This window comes from Salvelinus fontinalis, chromosome 14 (genome assembly GCF_029448725.1).
Source record: "Salvelinus fontinalis isolate EN_2023a chromosome 14, ASM2944872v1, whole genome shotgun sequence".
NCBI lineage: Eukaryota > Metazoa > Chordata > Actinopteri > Salmoniformes > Salmonidae > Salvelinus > Salvelinus fontinalis.
In genome coordinates this window covers 26,819,794-26,843,844 of record NC_074678.1, presented here as the reverse complement: position 1 = coordinate 26,843,844, position 24,051 = coordinate 26,819,794, and the positions used below count along the sequence as shown (strand labels likewise).

General features: G+C 43.5%; 1 protein-coding gene across 4 annotated transcripts in view; it reads left to right on the top strand.

Moving 5' to 3' along the window:
* LOC129810541 (inactive N-acetylated-alpha-linked acidic dipeptidase-like protein 2) overlaps positions 1 to 24,051 on the top strand; it is a 354,237-nt gene that overhangs the window by 173,375 nt on the left and 156,811 nt on the right. For all 4 annotated transcript variants that reach the window (XM_055861117.1, XM_055861115.1, XM_055861118.1 and 1 more), the window contains 2 exons: positions 859 to 1,132; positions 11,411 to 11,530. In XM_055861117.1, coding sequence (XP_055717092.1) covers positions 859 to 1,132; positions 11,411 to 11,530 — 394 coding nt within the window. The remainder of the gene's footprint in view (positions 1 to 858; positions 1,133 to 11,410; positions 11,531 to 24,051) is intronic.

Here is a 24,051-nt window from a genome sequence, read left to right as displayed (position 1 = left end):
AGGACGTCTGACTGCTATGCCATCTTGGATGAGGAGAGAGAGATGAGATGAGATTAACATGAACACATTGAATCAGTCATGATTTAGAGGATAGCATACATCAGTATTCCTTAAATTAAATGCTGTTTGGCTCAGTTACCTGCTTGGACATAATTTTGGCATGATCAATTATATGTATAGTTATAAAAATATATTACATTGTATTGTATTCATAGTAATTATGCATGCCATTTTAGATGCATTACTTAGTATGGTAGATAAATCATATCATAGTGTTGAAAACTGCTAGAAGAGGACCTTTATCATCACTACTCCTCTCCTTCATGTTTAACCATCTGTTGGTAATGTGTTCACAGTTTTTTCACAGTTTTATTAGTGCATCCATTTGTTCAGAACATTTTCTGTTCAGTCATTATTCAGATTTTAACCCTAAAAGCGCCAACACATTTTAGCTTAAAAGCACCACCAATTGTTTACCTGAAATTGGTAATGATTGAGAGATGCTGTCTGTCCCAAAGATTTGTTGGTAACTAGTTGCTTGACAAATTACTTTTTTGTGTTGACGCTTTGCAATAAGACCATTTGGGTTAAGACCTGTAGACGCTTTTGGGTTAAGACCAATTTACCAAGACTGTCCTCAAAAATATATCATGGAAAAAAGTAGACTTCATTCTGTCACAGATATTCTGAACACTGGTAGTGTGAACAATAACTAAAATAAAGTATTTGTTAATTAGCCAAATTGATAATGTGTAATTGCTTTGGTAAGTCTGTTTCCAAAGCATCTGCCAGGATTCCTGCCACACACAGTGGTAAATAGACATTCATAACTACATCTCTTTCTCTGTCTCCCATCAGGCCTTTCATTAGCATATCATACGACAACGAGGAGGCCAGGGCTGAGCACCTGTACCAACAGTGGACAGACCTGGGTTTGACAGACGTCCAGCTGTCCAATTACAGCGTCCTCCTCAGCCTGCCTGGCCCCTCCTCCAGCAGAATTGTGGACCGGGCCAGCCACGAGTGTTTCCTGCCCAGCGGGGCTCAGTGTGACCCCAGGAACCACAACAACAACCCCACGGCAGAACAACACTTCTCCTACGCTGCCTACTCTGCCACGGGCAGTCTAGAGGTACAGCACACGCACCCTGTCTCATTCCCTGCATGGACAGCAGAATGCACTAACCCCAGGCTGGTTAATGCTATGTTCCCCAGTCATCTCCTGGTTCTCCACCTCCAACTGTTGTCACCATCTGTGTGTGTGATTTTCCTGACTTGAATGGTAGCAGCAGCCCTGCTCTCTACCTGGCTGGCTCCAGTTAGCTTTGTTTCGCATCCCTGCTTCTCCCTCACAGCGGTGATCACCCAAAAGGCCACAGCGAAAGGTCAAGACGTAAATGTTAAAGTTGGTTCCCAGTTCAGGTATATCAAAATCACAGTCCAATTTTATGAGTCACAATAAACATCCCCTCCCTGCAGGAATATGAGAGCACTGCTGGCTACAGTCAGTATATTTACAAGACACAGGCGCAAATGCATCCTTGAGATTGAAGGTTAATCCAAGTCATTATGCAAGTCTGTCCACACACTTGCAGACATAAGAAATATAGCAGGGCTATTTTTAGAGGTTATGCTTTCTGTCTCCAGGGGAACACAGAGAGAGAGTGTCTGAAGGAAATGGCTGTTATCCCCTTGAGGGCTGAGTGGGCTAAAGGTATAGGAGAACAGTTGGAGAATACAAAGTCTGAATGCAAAGTATACTCCAAGCCTAGTCCTCTGCATCTGTCTCCCCAAAACAGGAGTCAAAGCCATCCATCACAGGCCTGGTTCCATGCACTGTTCAGTGTGCTGCCTTGAATTAAATGGCATTTGCAATATCTAAACGTCAGTTTAGAAAAACAAATATGGCTGGTTTGATGGATGAAAGGCCTGGGGACTCCATAGTAATGTGCTGGGCTGAGGCTCCATGGGATCTGTCATCTCTGAGCCTGTCGCTGTGACGGAGAGGTCAGTGAGCAATTCTCATTAGTCCACTCCCCATTCTCAGGATCACACACACACACACACACACAGACAGACAGACAGACAGACAGACAGACAGACAGACAGACAGACAGACAGACAGACAGACAGACAGACAGACAGAGACAGAGACAGAGACAGAGACACTTTTGGTCTTTCTTTATTGAAACATTCTCATTTCATTTCAAACTCGCCAACCCCCCCCCTAAAATAAAAAAAACTAAATATAGCCTGTACTGCATACATGTACCACCTTTCTATCTACCACATGATACAAATCACCATACACAAAAACAATACCCTCTCCTACAACCGTATATCCAAAACATCTTCCCCAGCTGTACAGACAGCCCCCCCAACACACCATATCTCCTCAAACATCCCCACACATTTTATCATTTTATAGAACTAAAACTCAACCCTAAGGCGCGCAGAGACCATCCCATTAAACAGTAGTAAAGAGTCTGTTATCCCCCCACCTTTGACCCTGTTTCTCCTTGTTAGCCAAATAGCTAACTTTGCCTGAGCAAACAGAAAATTCAACAACACACATTTCGCTTTCTCCTTACTCGAATACCTGTATCCCATTATAAACATCCCAACAGCAAAAAACACCCCCAATCTCTCACACAGACATTCCAACTGAGACATTAATGGCATTAACCTGGTGCACACAGAAAACACATGAATCACAGTTTCTTTCATTTGACAGAAAGGACACCCCTGCCCAATTCCCGGATCAACCCGTGCCAACCAGCTGTTAGTGGCCAGGGCTCCATGAAGAACCCTCCACTGTAGGTCCCCTGACCTCTTTGGTGCTAGGGGTTTGTAGAGCGCCCTCCATCTAAAACCCACCATACTCTCCACCCCACATACCCCCTGCCACTGATGTGCCTTCACTCCTGTTAGGCTTCTAATGTTCCTAACCTTAACGCAGAGGTTGTAGAGGGCTTTACCTCCCACCCCCTCAAACTCCCCCAGGCTCGGAGTGTTAAAATCTAACAAGTCCTCCAGACCCCCTTGCCAGTCCCCAGTCTCTGCCGTCACCTGCAGTGGCGGAAACGTTGGTGGCCCCTCTCCCTTTGGCCTCTCAAACACCCCCCTTACCTGCTCAGACAGTGCCTCCTGGACCTCCTCCAGGAATCTCTCCAGCAGCCTAAGAGACGTTATTCCTGTTTGTTGAGCCAAGACCTCCGGGGTTTTCCACCCCTCCTCTCCCAGCATTCTCAGGTCACCTAGCCTTTGTACACCCCCTGCCATCAGTTGCCTCTGCAGGGTGGCAGACTGAACCGATCTCAAAGGGATGGCTGGGTTGTGGAAAATAGGCTCCTCCCACACCCACTGCCCAGGCTCCACACCCCCTTCTCGTGTGGGCCTTAATAGCTGCCAGGTCCTCAGCACCGCAGAGTAAAACTCTGAGAGACCTGCTGTACTCAGCCTCTCCAGCTTCATGAGGAACAGCTGCCGGTCCAACCCTAATCCGCCAGCTCTCCTCAGCAGTGCGCATGCTGGTTCCCTCCAGCCAACATCAGTATGGTACAGCAGTCTCTGCGCCGCCTTTAGCCGGAAAGCAGCCATCCTGCTCTCCAGTTCCACCAGGCCCTGTCCTCCTTCGTGGACGGTCATGTACAACACTGCTGCCTTCAGCCAGTGATGGCCCGACCAAAAGAAGTCCACCAGCTTGCGTTGCAGGTCTGCAAGCAGACCGGCGGGGGGGTTGAGGACAGCCAGTTTATGCCACAAGGAAGATGCCACCAGGTTGTTAATTATCAGCACCCTCCCTCTATATGACACTTGGGATAGGAGCCACCTCCACCTGGCCAGTCTTGACACCACTGCCTGTGACAGCCCCTCCCAGTTCTTCCTGACCCACCTCTCCGAGCCCAGGTACACCCCCAACACTTTAAGCCCTTCACAACCCCACTGCAAACCCCCTGGAAGCAGAGGAGGAGCCCTATCCCCCCATTCCCCACATAACAGAGCTTTGCTCTTTCCCCAGTTTACCTTAGCTGATGAAGCTCCCTCGTACACCTTCAGACTGGTCTCTAGTTCCTGCATATCTTGCCCATCCCTGACCATCACAGAAACATCGTCTGCATATGCTGAGACTGCTATTCCTGTCACCACACCCATGCCTGTCCAGCACACTCCCTGCAATCTCCTGCGTAGCAGTCCTAAAAAAGGCTCAATGGCTAGTGTGTATAGCTGCCCAGATAGAGGGCATCCTTGTCTAATGCCCCGTCTCACCCAGACTGGCCTACTGAGCCCCCCTCCCACCTTAACCATACATGACGCCCCAGCATACAACAGCTTCACACAGGTCACAAAACTCTTCCCAAACCCAAACACAGACATCACATTAAACAGATACTCATGATCCACTCTATCAAAGGCCTTCTCTTGATCTAAAGAGACCAGTCCAAAATTCACATTAGAACCTCTCGACAAGTCCAACATGTCCCTAATCAAGAACAAGTTGTCCGTGATTGAGCGTCCCGGTACACAATATGTCTGGTCCTTGTGTATTATAGAGTCCAGATGGGACTTCAGTCTGTTAGAGAGGACCTTGGCAAAAATCTTGTAGTCCGCACAGAGTAATGCCACAGGCCTCCAGTTCTTAAGTTCACACAAGTCCCCTTTTTTGGGCAGGAGAGTCAGAGCCGCCCGACGGCAGCTCATCGGCAACTCTCCTACCCCGATGCACTCACGCAAGACGCAAAAGAAATCCTGTCCAATTATTCCCCAGAATTTTTTGTAAAACTCCACTGGAAGTCCATCGACCCCCGGTGCACGACCGGGGGACATCTGGGTTACGGCCTCTGCCAGTTCATGTGACAACAGAGGAATGTCCATTTCATCCCTCTGTGCCCGAGAGAGCTTAGGGAGTCCTGCGAACAAGACCTGAGCACACATAGGATCACACATTTCTGCCCTATACAATTCAGTATAAAACTCCACAGTCCGCTCCCGCATCTCCCCCACCACAGAGGTCACCCGCCCATCAGAGAGCCGTAAACAATGCATACCCTTGGCTTCACTGCTCTGTCTTTCCAAACCAAAGAAGAAGGAGCTGGGAGCATCCATCTCCTTGAGCATGGAGAACCTAGCTCTTACAAGTGCTCCCTTTGCTTTAACCTGGAAAAAACTGCCCAGGTCCCTACGTAATTCGGCTAAATTAGCCTGGAGGCCTACATTGCCTTGCCCCACCATCTCTACCTCCATCTCACTAATACACCGCTCTAGTTCCCCCAATACTCTCCTAGCCTCTGAGGATGAGAGAGCTGTGTACTGTTGACAGAAAAGCTGAATTTGCACTTTCCCCACATCCCACCATTGACCCAGAGACTCATACTCCTCTCTTCGCTGCCCCCACCTTTCCCAAAAAGTCTGGAAACCTGAGCAAAAAGTGGCATCTTGTAAGAGCTTTACATTGAACTTCCAGTAAGATGCCTGCCGGGGCCCTGGTGAAATAGACAGCCGAGCCATGGTTATGTGATGATCCGAAAACCCCACCGGGAGAATGGTAGCGCCCAGCAGCCTATTGCTCTGATTCCTGGACATGTAAAACCTATCAAGTCGGGCTGCACTCACCCTAGCCCCAAAAACCTTCACCCATGTATACTGTCTTGTGTTTGGATGTTTAGTTCTCCAAACATCCACTAGGTCAAACTGATTAATGATGTCCCTTAACACCCCCACTGACACTGAATGAGGCTCTTCCCCATTTCTATCTGTTGTAAAATCCATTGTACAGTTCCAGTCACCTCCGATCACCAGCATCTCCTCAGGCGCTACTTGTGAGAGTTCCTGTCTAAGACTCCCAAATAGAACCCCTCTTTCTCTCCCTGTGTTAGGCGCATACACATTTATAAAAACAAAACCCATGCTGTTAATTTCTGCTTTAACAACAAGCAACCTGCCCTTACACACCTCCTTTGAGGAGCAAATTTTTACAGACAGACCCGGTGCAAAAAGGACTGCCACCCCTGCACTAAGATTTGTCCCATGGCTCAACACACTTGCCCCTTTCCACCAGAGCCCCCAATCAACTTCATTCACCACATCACTATGCGTCTCCTGCAGAAACAACACGTGTACTTTTTTTTGTTTTACATATTCACCCAACACACTCCTCTTTCCCGCATCTCTGGCGCCATTTATATTGAGCGAGCCTACCCGAAGAGTCTCCATAAGAAGTGGGAGAAAAGCCAGCAGAGAAATAGACCAATAGCAAAGCTCAAAAAGCCCCAGTGTCAGAAAGAAATGAACCATTTAAACAGTGTCTGAAGGTAACCCTTTACGCACTGTTGTGACCCACTTCCTCAACCTAAACCGTTTCTTGGGTGAGAGGACACCATGCCCCTCATTTCTCATAGCATGTTGTACTGATCTTACAAACTTTTTAGGATCAGGAAAAAAAGCCTCAAGATTAACTTTTTTCCCCTTAGTCTCATTCAGGAATCTTGTCAGTTCAATCAACGTGTACTTAGACCCCTCTGGTTGACTGGCTGTCAGCTCCGGGCCAATTGAAGAGGAGTCTGAAAAAAATAACTCCTCATCCTCTTCCTCAGACTCACTTTCCTCCTCTTCTCTATCTCCCACCCTGACCACCTGCTCTTTCTCTCTGGTTAGGGCCTCACCCACAGCAACAGGCAACATTTCCATGGTGCCTTTGTCCACACCCTTTTTCCTTTTCCGCTTGACACCCTCCTCCTCCCCCCCTAATCTCTTACACTTCCCCACTATACTCTCCTCATCCACGAGAATAACCTGCCTAGACCCAGTATCATCTACACCACCCTCCATAGCATGACTAGGCCCAGCATCATCTACACCACCCTCCATAGCATGACTGGGGCCAGCCTCAGCTACCCCACCATCCATAGCCTGACTAGACTCAGCCTCTGCTATACCACCATCCATATCCTGCCTAGACCCAGCACCCTTTACACCACCCTCCATAGCATAACTAGGCCCAGCCTCAGCTACCCCACCATCTCTAGCCTGACTAGACCCTGCCTCTGCTTCCCCACCATCTCTAGCCTGACTAGGCCCAGCCTCCACTATCCCACCATCTCTAGCCTGACTAGGCCCAGCCTCTGCTGGCTGCATCTCCTTACCCCCTGCACTTTGACCTTGATTTCCCCCACTGGCGCTTGTACCCTCACCTTGTCTATGGCCTTTGTGTGGGCACGCAAAACTCTTGTGCCCCAAATCCCCACATTCAAAACACCGTAAACTATCTGTGCTGGCAAAACCTGCATAGAGCCCCTCCCCATGTCTCACTTTAAAGTGCACATTTAGCTGTTGCTCGTTGTTGTTCAGAAACATAAACACTTGCCTCCGGAACGAAACAACGTGTTTAACGGCATCTGCCTGAAATCCTGCTGACAGTACACGGAAACCGCTAGCAAACTTACCAAAACGACTCAGCTCTTTCCTAATTTGATCATCCGTAATAAACGGAGGCAAATTTGCCACTACAACTCTTGTTGAAGGGGTAGAGAGAGGTGAAATTGACACCAACACATCCCTTACAAATATTCCGCTAGCAATTAGCCTACCAACCAAATTAGCCCTTTTCATGAACACAACCACAGCTTTGTTCATTCTAGAAGCAGAATGTATAAACTCAGCTCCTACCTGTTCACCGACCGCGAGCAGAACCTCCTCCACCTTAACTCCGTTCTCAGGAACACACCTGAATCCATGCTGTATAGACAGCGTCTCCTCCGCGCTAGGCTGAGAAGCCATCGCGCACACCACACCTTCCAAACCCCAGGAAAGTTACTCTGTCCTCTTCCACCCTAACTTTGAAAAAAAACTTTGGATACCGCTAAAACAAAACTTGCATTAACCCTCCACCATAGAAAATAACATTTAAGAAAATAATCAAGAAAGTTAGTTAGGATAGAGCCCTCCACACCAAACACTCAAACTCCAAAAACACCCAGCATGCACTGCGAGAGAGAGAGAGAGAGAGAGAGAGAGAGAGAGAGAGAGAGAGAGAGAGAGAGAGAGAGAGAGAGAGAGAGAGAGAGAGAGAGAGAGAGAGAGAGAGAGAGAGAGAGAGAGAGAGAGAGAGAGAGAGAGAGAGAGAGAGAGAGAGAGAGAGAGAGAGAGAGAGAGAGAGAAATTCACCCCCTCTTGCTGGGAAAACATACTGACAGTTGTATCCTAATTGAACATATATGAAATATGCATGCATTAAATGCCCACCTTAACACAAGCCAGCCATCAGAGGATGTATAGAGAGAAATATAAGTTCAAGTGGCAATGGAGATCAAATTCACTGCGCAGCTATACATTTTTAAAGAGCGAACATTAGGAAGTTAATCTCAAAGATCATGCTGTTCCACACTCAGTCTTTTACTAATGGCATAGAAATATATTCTGTTTTATGAGTTTGTGGGGTTCATTTGGTAAAAGTCCTATTTAAAGCTGGGCAGTGACTATCATTATCTTTCTCTCATACAGAGAAAATATGTAATTCTCTCTTTATCTTCGTCATCCAACTGTACTTTACTGCCTTGTCAAATCATCTCCAACTTTACAATGAAAATGACTCTGGAACAATATAGCGAAGGAAGGTAGGCTGGAAGAAAACAACGTCATCAACAACAACAGCATTGTAAGGAACGACGCTGCAGAAGAGAAGCAGGTACGGGGAGTTGACATTTAATTTGGAACGGACATGCAACAGGACAGGAACAGTGTCATAACTGGGAAACACAAAGACAGACGACAATCAATGCAGCAGCGGAGAACAGAGCTGGGGAACTGACAAATATAGGGAGGTAATAAACAGGGGATTGAGTCCAGGTGAGTCCAATATCGCTGATGAGGGAATGCAGGTGTGCGTAATGATGGTGGCAGGAGTGCGTAATACAGGGCAGCCTGGTGGAGATCGGGAGCAGGCGTGACAAACATGGAGTATAAAAAGACCATTTTAGCTTGGTAGAGCTGTACATCTTCAGTGGTCAGACGGGGATCCTCCTCAGGGTAATCAGGCTCTGTTTGAAGAATGAATTATCATTGTTTGAGCCATGCAACACATCAATAAACTACAATGCCCCTTGACTTTTTCAAAATCTTGCTACGTTACAGCCTTATTCTAAAATGTATTTTTTATTTTTCCCCCTCATCAATCTACACACAATAACCCATAATGAAAAAGCATATACATGTTTTTAGACATTTTTAAAAATGTATAAAACAAAAACATAAATATCACTTTAGGTGCCTTTTGGGAAGCTCCAAGCGGGCTTTTGTGTGCCTTTTACTGAGGAGTGGCTTCTTCCATTTACTGAAGAGTGGCTTCCATTTGGCCACTCTATCATAAAGGCCTGATTCGTGGAGTGCTACAGAAATGTTTGTCCTTTTGGAAGGTTCTCCCATCTCCACAAAGGAACTCTGGACCTCTGTCAGAGTGACCATCGGGTTCTTGGTCACCTCCCTGACCAAGGCCCTTCTCCCCCGATTACTCAGTTTGGCCAGGTGGCCAGCTCTAGGAAGAGTCTTGGTGGTTCCAAACTTCTTCCATTTAAGAATGATGGAGGCCACTATGTTCTTGAGGATCTTCAACGCTGCAAATCCTTGTCTCGGAGCTCTACGGACAATTCCTTTGAACTCATGGCTTGGTTTTTTCTCTGATATGCACTGTCAACTGTGGGATCTCATATAGACCGGTGTGTGCCTTTCCAAATCATGTCCAATCAATTGAATTTACCACAGGTGAACTCCAATCAAGTTGTAGAAACATCTCAAGGATGATCAATGGAAACAGGATGCACCTGAGCTCAATTTTAAGTCTCATAGCAAAGGGTCTGAATACTTATGTAAATAAGGTATCGTACAAATTACGGACATTCAGACTTACTTTATATCACGATCTTTCATCTCGCTGTCTCTTTTTAGTGGTGATTTCCATTGATTTGAGATTTGCTCCTCAAAAGGAAATAGTATGACAGTACCTATTTAAAAATGAATGCATGGCCTTGCCTCATTACACTTTCTGTAAGTCATCTTGTGTTAATATTTGATAGCACGAAAATCTAATTTCATATAGACACAGAGACATTTAATTCAGCCTTTGTTTCTGTCAAGCTGGCTCTGGAGAACTGCAGTGTTTTAACTCTGAGTGAGGAGCAGCCAGAGCAGAGAAGGGTAGAGAAAAGAAGGCATACTGCCTCTTCTGGCTCTGATTGTTAACTCCACATAATAGCTTTTTAAATACATGAGCCTGTGCCAGGATGCCTCCTGCTGGACCCAGACCAAACAAAGACATGCACCAAGGGGAATAGATATTCTTACTAATTCAGCAATACCTCTCTGGACCAGTGGTGTATGATTACCCCTTCCAGTCTCCCTGTCCACCCCCATCTAAGCCTCAACAGAGGGCCTTATGAATTTGTACTACACCAAGCTCATATACTGGGACATGCTGATTAATGCAGTGTGTGTTTGTGGAGGTGGGTGATTTTTAGTAAACAATCCCAGTGTTTATAATGTTTGTAATGATCTACTGTTGCATGTGATGCATGGCTCTCATTCTGGTATGATTATGTTACAGTAGATGTGTTAAATTTACATTTCATTGAGAGGGAATTGAATATGCTCCTCATTCAAGCAGGACATGTTGCCACCCTCTCTGTCTGAGGCATAATAACAGCCCCTGATTGAGGTGGCAATTTAACTCCTCAACATGATAATAGTTCATTATTGGGGGATTTTTGCTACTTTCAATCAGGCTGATGGAGAAACAAACATTGCCTCCCTCATCCACCACATAGGCCAGATGAATAGTGAACAGGGAAGAATTCATCTGGTGTACAGAAGAAATACGCTCAGTGCGGCAAGCAACATCGTTAATTTCATTACCTCTGGAAAGAAAAAAGAGAATCTCAGTCAGACTAGAAATCTCTCTGTATTTCAATTTGGTGTCTGTTCCGTAGAGTTTAACGGAGCGCTTTTATGATGCAAATGCTGACAAGGATGATAAATCTCCCACTCCCCTGTTCTCCTCATGCAAACGAGATGTACTCTGCTTACCGGCATCGCATTTCATTTGCCCCCAGGCCACATGAAAAATGAATTGGGCCCAGGTAATGCAGCAGGAGAGTCCCACTCAGAAATAACATCGCTGCTGTGACTCCTCGCTCAACTCCACGACTTTTCTTTAACTTTCAGTCTGGCTCCTCCAGCACACAGACAGACATTTATTAGTCATTATTGTGCCTTCCAAACCCTGCCACAGGTGTGATTGTGGATGCCATTTGCAAAATGTTTGCACCTATTATTTCCGATTCAGTTGCCATTCAGAATTTTTGCCTTTTGTACCAATGGTTTAAAGTAGCCTGATATTTATTTTCTCCTTTCTCCATTTAAGGCGGTAGTAGTGGATGTGCAGTATGGAGGTTTGGAGGACATGAGAAGAGCCAGAACTACAATGAATGTCACCAACCAAATTGCACTATTAAAACTTGGACAAGCGCCCTTACTTTACAAGGTAAGAATCAAAAGTTGGACTTCCATCAAATTTCATTTTCGATCAATATCTAATATTTTAAGATACGGGGTGTAATATTCAGAGGCAGGCTGGTTGCTATGTGTTGTGTGACCCCCAGGGTGATGTCAGTTAGCCTGACGACTCATACTGAATTTAATGCCCCTGCTTTATCTATCGCTACGTGGAGAAGAAATGCTACTATGCATAGCGCTTGGCCGGAGCGATGTGGTTGGGTAGCCTGGCTAGATGTCAGTGGTCTGAGCAAAAGGATAGTAATACAGTATCTCATATGATGTTTGCTATTAAACAGCACTCTACTGCACAAACAAACATACTGAACAATTAAAGCAAATGTAATTAAACCGAAAGTCATATTCAATCATGTAAAATGCATCTTATTCTGGCTAAGCGACAACCATTAAATGGGCTAGAATGGAATGACTGGTACTAACTAGTTTGTGTGCGTCATTGTGGCTTATTATTTTTTAAATAGACCAAATGTAGATTGATGATCCTGAGACTTTGTGATGAAGCCTGTTTAATCTGTGAAGGTGACTTCTGCATGGCAGCTTAGTGGAAGAACTGCTGACTGTGGGGTACAGAAGCTTAATTGTTGTTAATTTTGCATCTCTGTCTTACTACAGTACATGCTAACCACATGTCTATATGTGTATGTGAATGTGTGTGTGTACAGTATATTTGCAAAATATTCAAATACTGTGATCATGTAGTCCCACCAAAAAACAACTAAACACTAAAACAGACCAGTTACCTTTTCATCTCTTATCCACAACTCAATGACTCATTAATGTTGCTTGCACTAGTGCAGTTCCTTTGATTGGGAGGAAATATAGGCTGGGAGCTCACACATAATCACACTAATTATAATGTATAATTAAGTGAAAGGGTCAGTGCTGGTGTGTTTAGACTTCAGATCAGCGCTGAGTATTATCAACATTCTTTCATCTATCTACCCATGTCACTGGTTGGTCATTGAAACAGTACTGCTACAGGTGTTTTGACAGAGAGTTCTGTGTTTTATTTGTGTCTCAGTGTCTTTCATCTATTACAATGATCATTTGTATCTCTGTATTTTTAGCTAAGATGGATGTTCAGTATTTGACTGCTCCATGGACATGTAGGAAACCTCAAAGAGACTGTGAATAGAGTTGAACCACATCCAATAACCCAGCCATGCCGATGTCAGTCCAATGTCAGTCCGATGTCAGTCCGATGTCAGTCCGATGTCAGTCCGATGTCAGTCCGATGTCAGGCCGATGTCAGTCTGATGTCAGTCCGATGTCAGGCTGATGTCAGTCCGATGTCAGGCTGATGTCAGTCCGATGTCAGTCCGATGTCAGTCCGATGTCAGTCCGATGTCAGTCCGATGTCAGTCCGATGTCAGGCTGATGTCAGTCCGATGTCAGGCCGATGTCAGTCCGATGTCAGTCCGATGTCAGTCCGATGTCAGTCCGATGTCAGGCTGATGTCAGTCCGATGTCAGTCCGATGTCAGTCCGATGTCAGTCCGATGTCAGTCCGATGTCAGGCTGATGTCAGTCCGATGTCAGTCCGATGTCAGTCCGATGTCAGTCCGATGTCAGTCCGATGTCAGTCCGATGTCAGGCTGATGTCAGGCTGATGTCAGGCCGATGTCAGTCCGATGTCAGTCCGATGTCAGTCCGATGTCAGTCTGATGTCAGGCCGATGTCAGTCCGATGTCAGGCCGATGTCAGTCCGATGTCAGTCCGATGTCAGTCCGATGTCAGTCCGATGTCAGTCTGATGTCAGTCTGATGTCAGGCCGATGTCAGTCCGATGTCAGGCCGATGTCAGTCCGATGTCAGGCTGATGTCAGTCCGATGTCAGTCCGATGTCAGTCTGATGTCAGTCCGATGTCAGGCCAATGTCAGTCCGATGTCAGGCTGATGTCAGGCTGATGGTTTACTGATAATGACACATTATTCATTGTGATTAATGCAATGGAAGGGTTCCTTTTTGTATGTTTTATTTTTGACAATGCTTTGAATTCAGAGAAAGTAGCCTAGTGATCAATTGTAGCTTTTAGTACAATATTTATGTCACCACCAGGTCCGTTTTATTAAATGTTTTTACTTTAAAAAAGATAAACCATAAACTTTGTAGTGTATCTTTTTTAAAATCACTTTGAGTTACCTTGTTTCAGGACTGATGGTAGCCTGTTTGTTCTGAGTTACCTTGTTTCAGGACTGATGGTAGCCTATTTGTTCTGAGTTACCTTGTTTCAGGACTGATGGTAGCCTGTTGGTTCTGAGTTACCTTGTTTCGGGACTGATGGTAGCCTGTTTGTTCTGAGTTACCTTGTTTCAGGACTGATGGTAGCCTGTTTGTTCTGAGTTACCTTGTTTCAGGACTGATTGTAGCCTGTTTGTTCTGAGTTACCTTGTTTCAGGACTGATGGTAGCCTGTTTGTTCTGAGTTACCTTGTTTCGGGACTGATGGTAGCCTGTTTGTTCTGAGTTACCTTGTTTCGGGACTGATGGTAGCCTGTTTGTTCTGAGTTACCTTGTTTCGGGACTGATGGTAGCCTGTTTGTTCTGAGTTACCTTGTTTCAGGACTGATGGTAGCCTGTTTGTTCTGTGTTACCTTGTTTCAGGACTGATGGTAGCCTGTTTGTTCTGAGTTACCTTGTTTCAAGACTGATGGTAGCCTGTTTGTTCTGTGTTACCTTGTTTCTGGACTGATGGTAGCCTGTTTGTTCTGAGTTACCTTGTTTCAGGACTGATGGTAGCCTGTTTGTTCTGTGTTACCTTGTTTCGGGACTGATGGTAGCCTGTTTGTTCTGTGTTACCTTGTTTCAGGACTGATGGTAGCCTGTTTGTTCTGAGTTACCTTGTTTCAGGACTGATGGTAGCCTGTTTGTTCTGTGTTACCTTGTTTCGGGACTGATGGTAGCCTGTTTGTTCTGTGTTACCTTGTTTCGGGACTGATGGTAGCCTGTTTGTTCTGTGTTACCTTGTTTCAGGACTGATGGTAGCCTGTTTGTTCTGAGTTACCTTGTTTCAGGACTGATGGTAGCCTGTTTGTTCTGAGTTACCTTGTTTCAGGACTGATGGTAGCCTGTTTGTTCTGAGTTACCTTGTTTCGGGACTGATGGTAGCCTGTTTGTTCTGAGTTACCTTGTTTCAGGACTGATGGTAGCCTGTTTGTTCTGTGTTACCTTGTTTCGGGACTGATGGTAGCCTGTTTGTTCTGAGTTACCTTGTTTCAAGACTGATGGTAGCCTGTTTATTCTGAGTTACCTTGTTATTGTTGTTGTGGTATTCCGTCTGGAAACAAGTGCCACAATATTTACTTTGCACAATGGATTATTTAGAGAGAAAAGTAGCAGGATCAGTAAATGGGGTCCACATTGTGACCTTAAATTTGAGCACCTAGTTTACTGATGCATTTGGAGGATTTTCTCACAATCTCATTGCTCTGTAATCACCCAAAATGAACTGTGCCTGCTTTGTTTAATGTTGGGGTGTTACTAGGAGATTAAGAATAAGCATCTCATCATATCCAGCACTGTGAAAGTGTTTACCCGTTGCGCCTCTCTGAGCATCCCATTTGCATGGAGTACCTTGATTTAATCTGTTCCTCTCCAGATGCAGCATCGTTTAGAATGCTGTATCTTTGTTTACCTAACATGCCCCCAATTTTTGGTGCTGTCCGCTCAAAACATCACACGTGTTGGTGTCATTATTGATTTTCACAGACTAGTTACAACCTCATTGATAAATGTGACCAACCGCCTTGATTCGGTCTGTATCATCGCCTGGTACGGCAACTGCTCCGCCCACAACCGTAAGGCTCTCCAGAGGGTAGTGAGGTCTGCACAACGCATCACTGGGGGCAAACTACCTGCCCTCCAGGACACCTACACCACCCAATGTCACAGGAAGGCCAAAAAGATCATCAAGGACAACAACCACCCAAGCCACTGCCTGTTCACCCCGCTATCCCCGCTATCATCCAGAAAGCGAGGTCTGTACAGGTGCATCAAAGCTGGGACCGAGAGACTGAAAAACAGCTTCTATCTCAAGGCCATCAGACTGTTAAACATTTAGTGGCTGCTGCCAACATACTGACCTAAATCCAGCCCACTTTAATAATGGAAATTGATGGAAATTGATGAAAAATGTATCACTAGCCACTTTAAACAATGCCACTTAATATAATGTATATTTATATACTGTACTCTACATCATCTACTGCATCTTGCCATCTTTATGTAATACATGTATTACTAGCCACTTTAAACTATGCCACTTTTATGTTTACGTACCCTAGATTACTCATCTCATATGTATATACTGTACTCGATACCATCTACTGCATCTTGCCTATGCCGTTCTGTACCATCACTATTTCATATATCTTTATGTACATATTCTTTATCCCTTTACACTTGTGTGTATAATGTAGTAGTTGTGGAATTGTTAGGTTAGATTACTCGTTGGTTATTACTGCATTGACGGAACAAGCATTTCGCTACACTCGCATTAACATCTGCTAACCATCTGCTAACCATGTGTATGTGACAAATAAAATGTTATTTTATTTGATTATGTAGCAAAATTTGAAATTGTGTTTTTTTACATTGGATAAAAGCAGAGACACAGAGCTACAAAATGATATATCATACACTGCATTCGAGGAACAATGGGAAAGTAATTCTGCTTTGAAAGTTGATAAACTTATAACCTCACTTTTGAGAAAATGGACTGTGATTGTTTTTGTTACCTACTGGAGAGCTCTTCTTTGTCTACACCCATTCAGGATTGTTCACACCCTCTTAAGCTTTAGCTCCACCAATCTCTTTATGGGTTGACCTGAGCATTCTGTCCTAAAAACAGCATGGCATGGCTCTGCGATACGAATAATAATATCATACACATAACGTTAGCTAGCGAGCCGGCCAGCTAACAATAGCTAGCTAGATAAAAGTTCACTTTAACTTGAAATTAAAATACTATATGTCAAAATTAGAAATGCGTAATATCTGAAAATTTTGCTAGCTTGACTATCTTACCTGTATACATCATGGCTGGATGCTTCTCCCTGTCACAGATGCCATTGTTAGTTTGAAGATGCAATCCAGAGACAGGTGTTTTCTCCATCTCCTTAGCTATCATACTCTAATTCCACTCTAATTCCACTGATTTCAAAATTAGGTCCTCCAGAAAGTGGAGAGCAACACTTATGCACTTATACTAAGCAATATATATATATTTTTAAGCCGCATTAGACATGATTACCTACACGTGCTAACCAGCTCAAACAGACAGAAGCGTGCTATATGGCAGACCAATCCGAACTCACCTCTCAGCAAGTCCAGCCCACTCATTATCTCAACCAATCATGGCTAGTGTCATTTTCTGACCTTAGTTCCTTTTTTATGTCTTTATTTTAGTTTGGTCAGGGCGTGAGTTGGGGTGGGCATTCTATGTTGTTTTTCTATGTTTTGTTCTGTTGGTAGATTTCTATGTGTTGGGCCTAGTTTGGTTCTCAATCAGAGGCAGGTGTCAGTCGTTGTCTCTGATTGAGAGCCATATTTAGGTAGCCTGTTTGTCATTGTGTGTTGTGGGTGATTATTTTCTGTTCTGTGTTTTGCTTCACCGTACAGGACTGTTCGTTTGTCGTTTAATTGTTTTTGTTTAGTGTTCAGTATTCTTATTAAAACAATATGGACACTTACCACGCTGCTCATTGGTCCTCCTCTTCTCCTCCAGACGACAAGTGTTACAGCTAGTGGGAAGGTTGCTGTCGTTTTCTGTGGCTAAACCAACTAGGCTTGTAATTTAGCAATTTATTCGTATTTCCAGATGGCATACAAGTTTGTTATTAAGGCACATGGTTGAGAAGGCATTACTGCCAAAAAACACATTTTGATAATAACATTTTAAAAAGATTACGTTCAAATGGCTCTCGTGTGAAGTTGTGACCTGCGTCATATGCCTAGTTTCCTGAAACGGGTTACAAATGGATAAGATAAAGGACATGTGCACCAGTAGGCTAATTGTACATGCTCTCCTGTCTTTTACTGTAGAATACCTTGTGTTTGGTAATTTCATAATTAGCGAAGGTTGATTGACTTATCTGAGGTGTTTTCAATCTGAGATGTTGTGACTGGGCTAATAGCTTCCTGATCAGTACCTAGCCATTCATTGTGTTATCCTCTAACTGTGAGCTAGGACTGTTGCCTTAGTCATATACACAGTATAGTGGATATTATCTAATTTCAGGAAGCTATGGCAATGTAATTTATTTCTAGTTTTCTACACACAATACCCCTTAATGACAAAGCAAAAACAGGTTTTTAGAAATGCTTGCAAATTTATATATAAAAAAACTGAAATAACTTATTTCCATAAGTATTCAGACCCTTTGATAAAAGACTGGAAATTGAGCTAAGGTGCAACCTGTTTCTTTTGATCATCCATGAGATGTTCCTACAACTTGATTGGACTCCACCTGTGGTAAATTCAAATGATTGGACATGATTTGGAAAGGCACACACCTGTCTATATAAGGTCCCACAGTTGACAGTGCATGTCAGAGCAAAAACCAAGGCATGAGGTTGAAGGAATTGTCTGTAGTGCTCTGAGACAGGATTGTGTTGAGACGCAGATCTGGGGAAGGGTACCAAAACATTTCTACAGCATTGAAGGTCCCCAAAAACACACTGGCCTCCGTTATTCTTACATGGAAGAAGTTTAGAACCACCAAGACTTCCTAGAGCTGGCCGCCTGGCCAAACTGAGCAATTGGGGACGAAGGGCCATGGTTAGGGAGATGACCAAGAACCCGATGGTCACTCTGACAGAGCTCCAGAGTTCCTCTGTGGAGATGGGAGAACCTTCCAGAAGGACAGGCATCTGGAGTACTCCACCAATCAGGCCTTTATGGTAGAGTGGCCAGACGGAAGCCACTCCTCAGTAAAAGGCACATGACAGCCCACTTGGTGTGCCAAAAGGCACCTAAAGGACTCTCAGACCATGAGAAACAAGATTCTTTGGTCTGATGAAACCAAGATTAAACTCTTTGGCCTGAATGCCAAGTGTCACGTCTGTAGGAAACCTTGCACTATCCATGGTTGTGGCAGCATCATGCTGTTTTTTTTTTTGCTGCAGGGACTGGGAGACTCGTCAGGATCGAGGGAAAGATGAACAGAGCAAAGTACCGAGAGATCTTTGATGAAAACCTGCTCCAGAGTGCTCAGGACCTCAGACTGGGGCGAATGTTCACCTTTTATAACAGGACAACGACCCTAAGCACACAGCCAAGACAACGCAGGAGTGGCTTCGGGATAAGTCTCGGAATGTCCTTGAGTGGCCCAGCCAGAGCCCGGACTTGAACCTGATCGAACATCTCTGGAGAGACCTAAAAATAGCTGTGCAGTGAAGCTCCCCATCCAACCTGACAGTGCTTGAAAGGATCTTCAGAGAAGAATAGGAGAAACTCCCCAAATACAGGTGTTCCAAGCTTGTAGCATCATATCCAAGAAGACTCAAGGCTGTAATTGCTTCCAAAGGTGCTTCAACAAAGTTAGCAAACATTTCTGAAAACCTGTTTTTGCTTTGTCATTATGGGGTATTGTGTGTAGATTGATTAGAGACAACAACAATTTAATACATTGTAGAATAAGGCTGTAACCTAACAAAATCTGGAAAAAGTACAGGGGTCTGAATACTTTCCGAATGCACTGTATGTAGACCGCCATTAGAGAGTTCTCTGACAATATAAAAGCAGCACACTCAATTTTCTGTAAAATCTCTTTCCTTTTTTGGCAAAATCAGGTAAATGCCACTTCCAGTCTCTGACTGAACAGCACGTAAAATCGACCTTTGCATCATTTAAAATCTTGATAAAACTCTAATGATACACACAACACTTTGGCATAATTTGTTTGGGAAGGATTATTGATCTTTAACAGTGAGTGCACACCAGTGGATGCTGCTGAGGGGAGGACGGCTCAAAATAATGGCTGGAATGGAGTCAATGGAATGGTATCAAACACGTGGTTTCCTAGTGGTTGATACAATTCCATTGACTCCATTCCGGCCATTATTATCAGCCATCCTCCCCTCAGTAGCCTCCACTTGTGCACATTCAGTCCATGAGGATCAGTTTTAGAGTAGAGTACAACTTGATAACATAAAACTCAACAGGAAATATTAGAAATGTACTCTATGTTCAGTTGTTTACTAGTGTATTCACGTATGTTCGCACAAATGCATGTACACACACCATAGAGCGTTCCACTCACAAAGTATCTTATAACAACGGCTTAAAAATGTTCCACTTCATCATGTACTTGCAGCAATTCTTGCAGTGCTATCTTCTCAAAATCAAGTTCTATTTGGTGTTATTGCTGACTTTTATAGACCACTTACAGCCTGATTGAAAAATGTATCATATTTCATTATAGGTAAAAAAAAATGTTTACGCAACAGTAATTGTACTTTTATTTACTGGAAAATAGTCTGGCTTCTACCTTGCCATTTAGAAACCTTTATTTATTCATCAGAGGTGCAATAATCCTGAGATTCTGAGCTAAAAGCTTCCTGATCAGTATCCCATTCACGTGTTATCCACTATAGATGTAGGATCTTAATTTGATCACTCTTTTGTTGCTGAGAATTTTCCTGCACTGCAGGAAATGCTGATCAGCTTCGTGATTTACATAAATCCACTGAAACCCCACACTAAAACACGGTTACAGTATTGCACATTTTATGTGTCCTACTTTTGGTCAGCTAATAGCCCAACCACCGATCAAGCAACATTATGGATTAAACATTAAAGTCATGTTGCGGCAGGATTATTTTGTTGTGACAATATACACTCAGTGGCCAGTTTATTAGCTACACCCATCTGGTACCGGGTCGGACCACCTTTTGCTTCCTGAACAGTCAGAATTCTTTGGGGACTCATGCTGCTTATGCCAAATCTTGACTCTGCCACCAGCATGACACAACAGGAACCGGGATTCATCGAACCAGGCAATGTTTTTCTACTCCTCAATTGTCCAGTGTTGGTGATCCACTGGAGTCACTTCTTCTTGTTTTTAGCTGATAGGAGTGGAACCTGGTGTGGTCATCTGCTGCAATAACCCATCTGTGACCAAGGACCGACGAGTTGTGCGTTCCGAGATGCCGTTCAGCACACCGCTGTTTTACTGCTCCATTATTTTCCTGTTTGTGGCCTGCCTGTTAGCCTGAACGATTCATGCCATTCTCCTTCGACCTCTCTCATCAACAAGCTGTTTTTGCCCACAGGACTGCCGCTGACTGGATGTTTTTTGTTTGTCTCACTATTATCTGTAAACCCTAGACATTGCGGTGTGTGAAAAGCCCAGGAGGCCGGCCGTTTCTGAGATACTGGAACCGGCACGCCTGGCACTGACGGTTAAACTATGCTCAAAGTTGCTTAGGTCACTCGTTTAACCCATTCTAACGATCAATCATACAGTAACTGAATGCCTCAATGCCTGTCTGCCTGCTTTATATAGCAAACCATGGCCACGTGACTCACTGTCTGTAGGAGCGAACCATTTTCATGAATGGGGTGGTGTACCTAATACACTGGCCACTGACTGTAGGTCAAATTTAAGATCCTACATCTGTGGGAGGACTGTTATATACCATATGGTGTTGATGGATGGGATAGCATAAGACAGGTGCAGAATGTACAGCTACTGTATGCACTTTGATCATACTACATAGTCTGTAAGAGGTATAGTAGTTTATGCTGTGTCAAGCCACTCTCCTTTCTGACAAAAGCAAGTTAACAGGCAAAATTATATTGATGTTTGGATCATTTAACATCTTGTTTGAATTATAATGACAAACACAACACGAGGCGTCATTTGCTAGGGAAGGATAATAGATTTTTAAAGTGACTGCCCGCTCATACTCCGTAAGGTTCTATTCTATACTCACCCTATTGGATAATCGTAACGCAACATAACATAATCTACAATGTCTAGATGTTTTTAATAAACACTAAAGAGTCCTTATCAAGCTGATCATGCACTATAGTAGATGACACGGATGGGAAGCCCCATTGATATCTCTCTCCCACCAGCCTTTTCCCTGTCATGTAAGGGTCAGATATCTTCTTGAGAATACAGGGGGTGCTATTTCGCATTAGCATAATTGCCTCTACAGACTAAACTGCCTCTTATTCAATTATTGCTGTTACTATATGCATATAACCATATAGCATTGGATAGAAAACAAGCTGTGGTTTCTAAAACCGTTCCAATTGAGTCTCTGAGTCAAACACAGGTCATTTCACAGCACTTTCCCTGAGCCTGAAAAAGATTGCAAGATGTGTATGCTCGCTTCAAAGCTCTGCCTATATATGGTCACGCCACCTATGACCCGAATGACACTTCCTACTTCTTCCTATGGGTGTTTGGAAGACGTCAGAGGAGAAATTTTTTGTTTATCTTGTACTGACGTGAAATAAGACTTATTTCTTTAGCGTGACCGACAACTTCCGGTTTCTGAGATGCGCGTTTTCAGAGGTGGCATTGTCTTTTGTTATGCTGACGTTATGGATGAAAACTATCTCCGTGTCGAAGTTTGTTTGCTACATGTGACCATATCACCGTAATGTATGTTTTTTCAATATAGTTTAATCAGATTATTAGAATTTTTTCGGGAGTTTTGCCGTGTTCCGTTCTTTGAGTTTTTTAACTTTGGGAATTGACCGTGCCAGTCGACCAGTACCCAGGCTGAATGAAGAGGGGAGGTTGCCATTGTGAATGGATTGAACGACTCATCAGGACTAAGGACACCTTGATCAACATTCTGATGAAAGACCAGCAATAGTAAGACCCAATTTACGATGTTATTTCATATATCTGTCGTGCATGTGAACTGGTCGCGCGCGTCCAGCTGGTTTTGGCTGGCCTGGTTATGCTAATTAGCGATACATTTTGTTTTCGCTATAAAACATTTAAAAAATCTGAAATATTGTTTGGATTCACCAGATGTTGGGCTTTCAATGTCTGTACGCTGTGTATTTTTTCTGAAATGTTTTAAGACAAGTAATTAGTTATATAACGTTGGTCTCTGTAATTGTTCTAGCTGCATCAGCACTATATCAGATTGCAGCTGCAATGTAGAACTGTGATTTATACCTGAAAAATGCACATTTAAAAAAAAAAAACTATGCTATACCATAAATATGTTATCAGACTGTCATCTTATAAATTTGTTTGTTGGTTTGTGGCTATCAATATCTTAGTTTAGCCGAATTGGTGATAGCACCTGATGGAGTAAGAAACTGTTGGAGTAAGAAAATGGTGTCTTTTGCTAACGTGTTTAGCTAATAGATTTACATATTTTGTCTTCCCTGTAAAACATTTAAAAAATCTGAAATGGTGGTTTTATTCACAAGATCTGTGTCTTTCATTGGGTGTCTTGGACTTGTGATTTAATGATATTTAGATGCTACTATTTAATTGTGACGCTATGCTAGCGATGCTAATCAGTGTGTGGGGGGGGGGGGGTGCTCCCGGATCCGGGTTAGGTACTCTGTAGAGGTTTTAAACAATCGGGTCCATAATTATTGGCACCCTTGATAAAGATTAGCAAAAAAGACTGTATGAAATAAATTATTACAAATACTATAATTGAATACTCAATAAAAAAAATATGTATATTATTTCATACTAAAACATCTGCCTAGTGAAAAATATGTTGTTTAAAGGGGCAAACAGCAGTTGCTACATCCATTTTTGGACTTATAAATGAATGATATGTGTACTCATTGATTCTTGAAGAATAACTTATGAGCTTACAGTAGTTTAATTATCTCTTAAGGATTGTACCCTTTTTCTCAATTTTCGTCTAAAATGATATACCCAAATCTAACTGCCTGTAGCAGAGGACCTGAAGCAAGGATATGAATATTCTTGATACCATTTGAAAGGAATCCTTAGAAGTTTGTGGAAATGTGAAATTAATGTAGGAGAATATAACACATTAGATCTGGTAAAAGATAATACAAACCAAAAAACATGAGTAAGTCTGCCATGAGTTTGCCCAAATGTGCCGAATTGGTCAATTGATTCATTTTCAAGTACATAACTAAAGAGAACATACACAAGTGCTATGGTAATAAAAAATGTGTCACGTTCCTGACCTATTTCTGTTAGTTTGTTATATGTGTTAGTTGGTCAGGACGTGAGTTTGGGTGGGCATTCTATGTTTTCTGTTTCTATGTTGGTTTATGGGTTGCCTGGTATGGCTCTTAATTAGAGGCAGGTGTTTGGCGTTCCTCTAATTAAGAGTCATATTTAGGTAGGTGTTTTCACAGTGTTCGTTGTGGGTGATTGTCTCCTGTGTCTGTGTCTGTACACCACGCAGGACTGTTTTCGGTTTGTTTGTTCTTCGTTCATTTTGTGTAGCCTATTTTCTCTATGCGTGCGTTCTTCATGTTTTATGTAAGTTCGTCGTCTAGGTCTGTCTACACCGTTTATTTG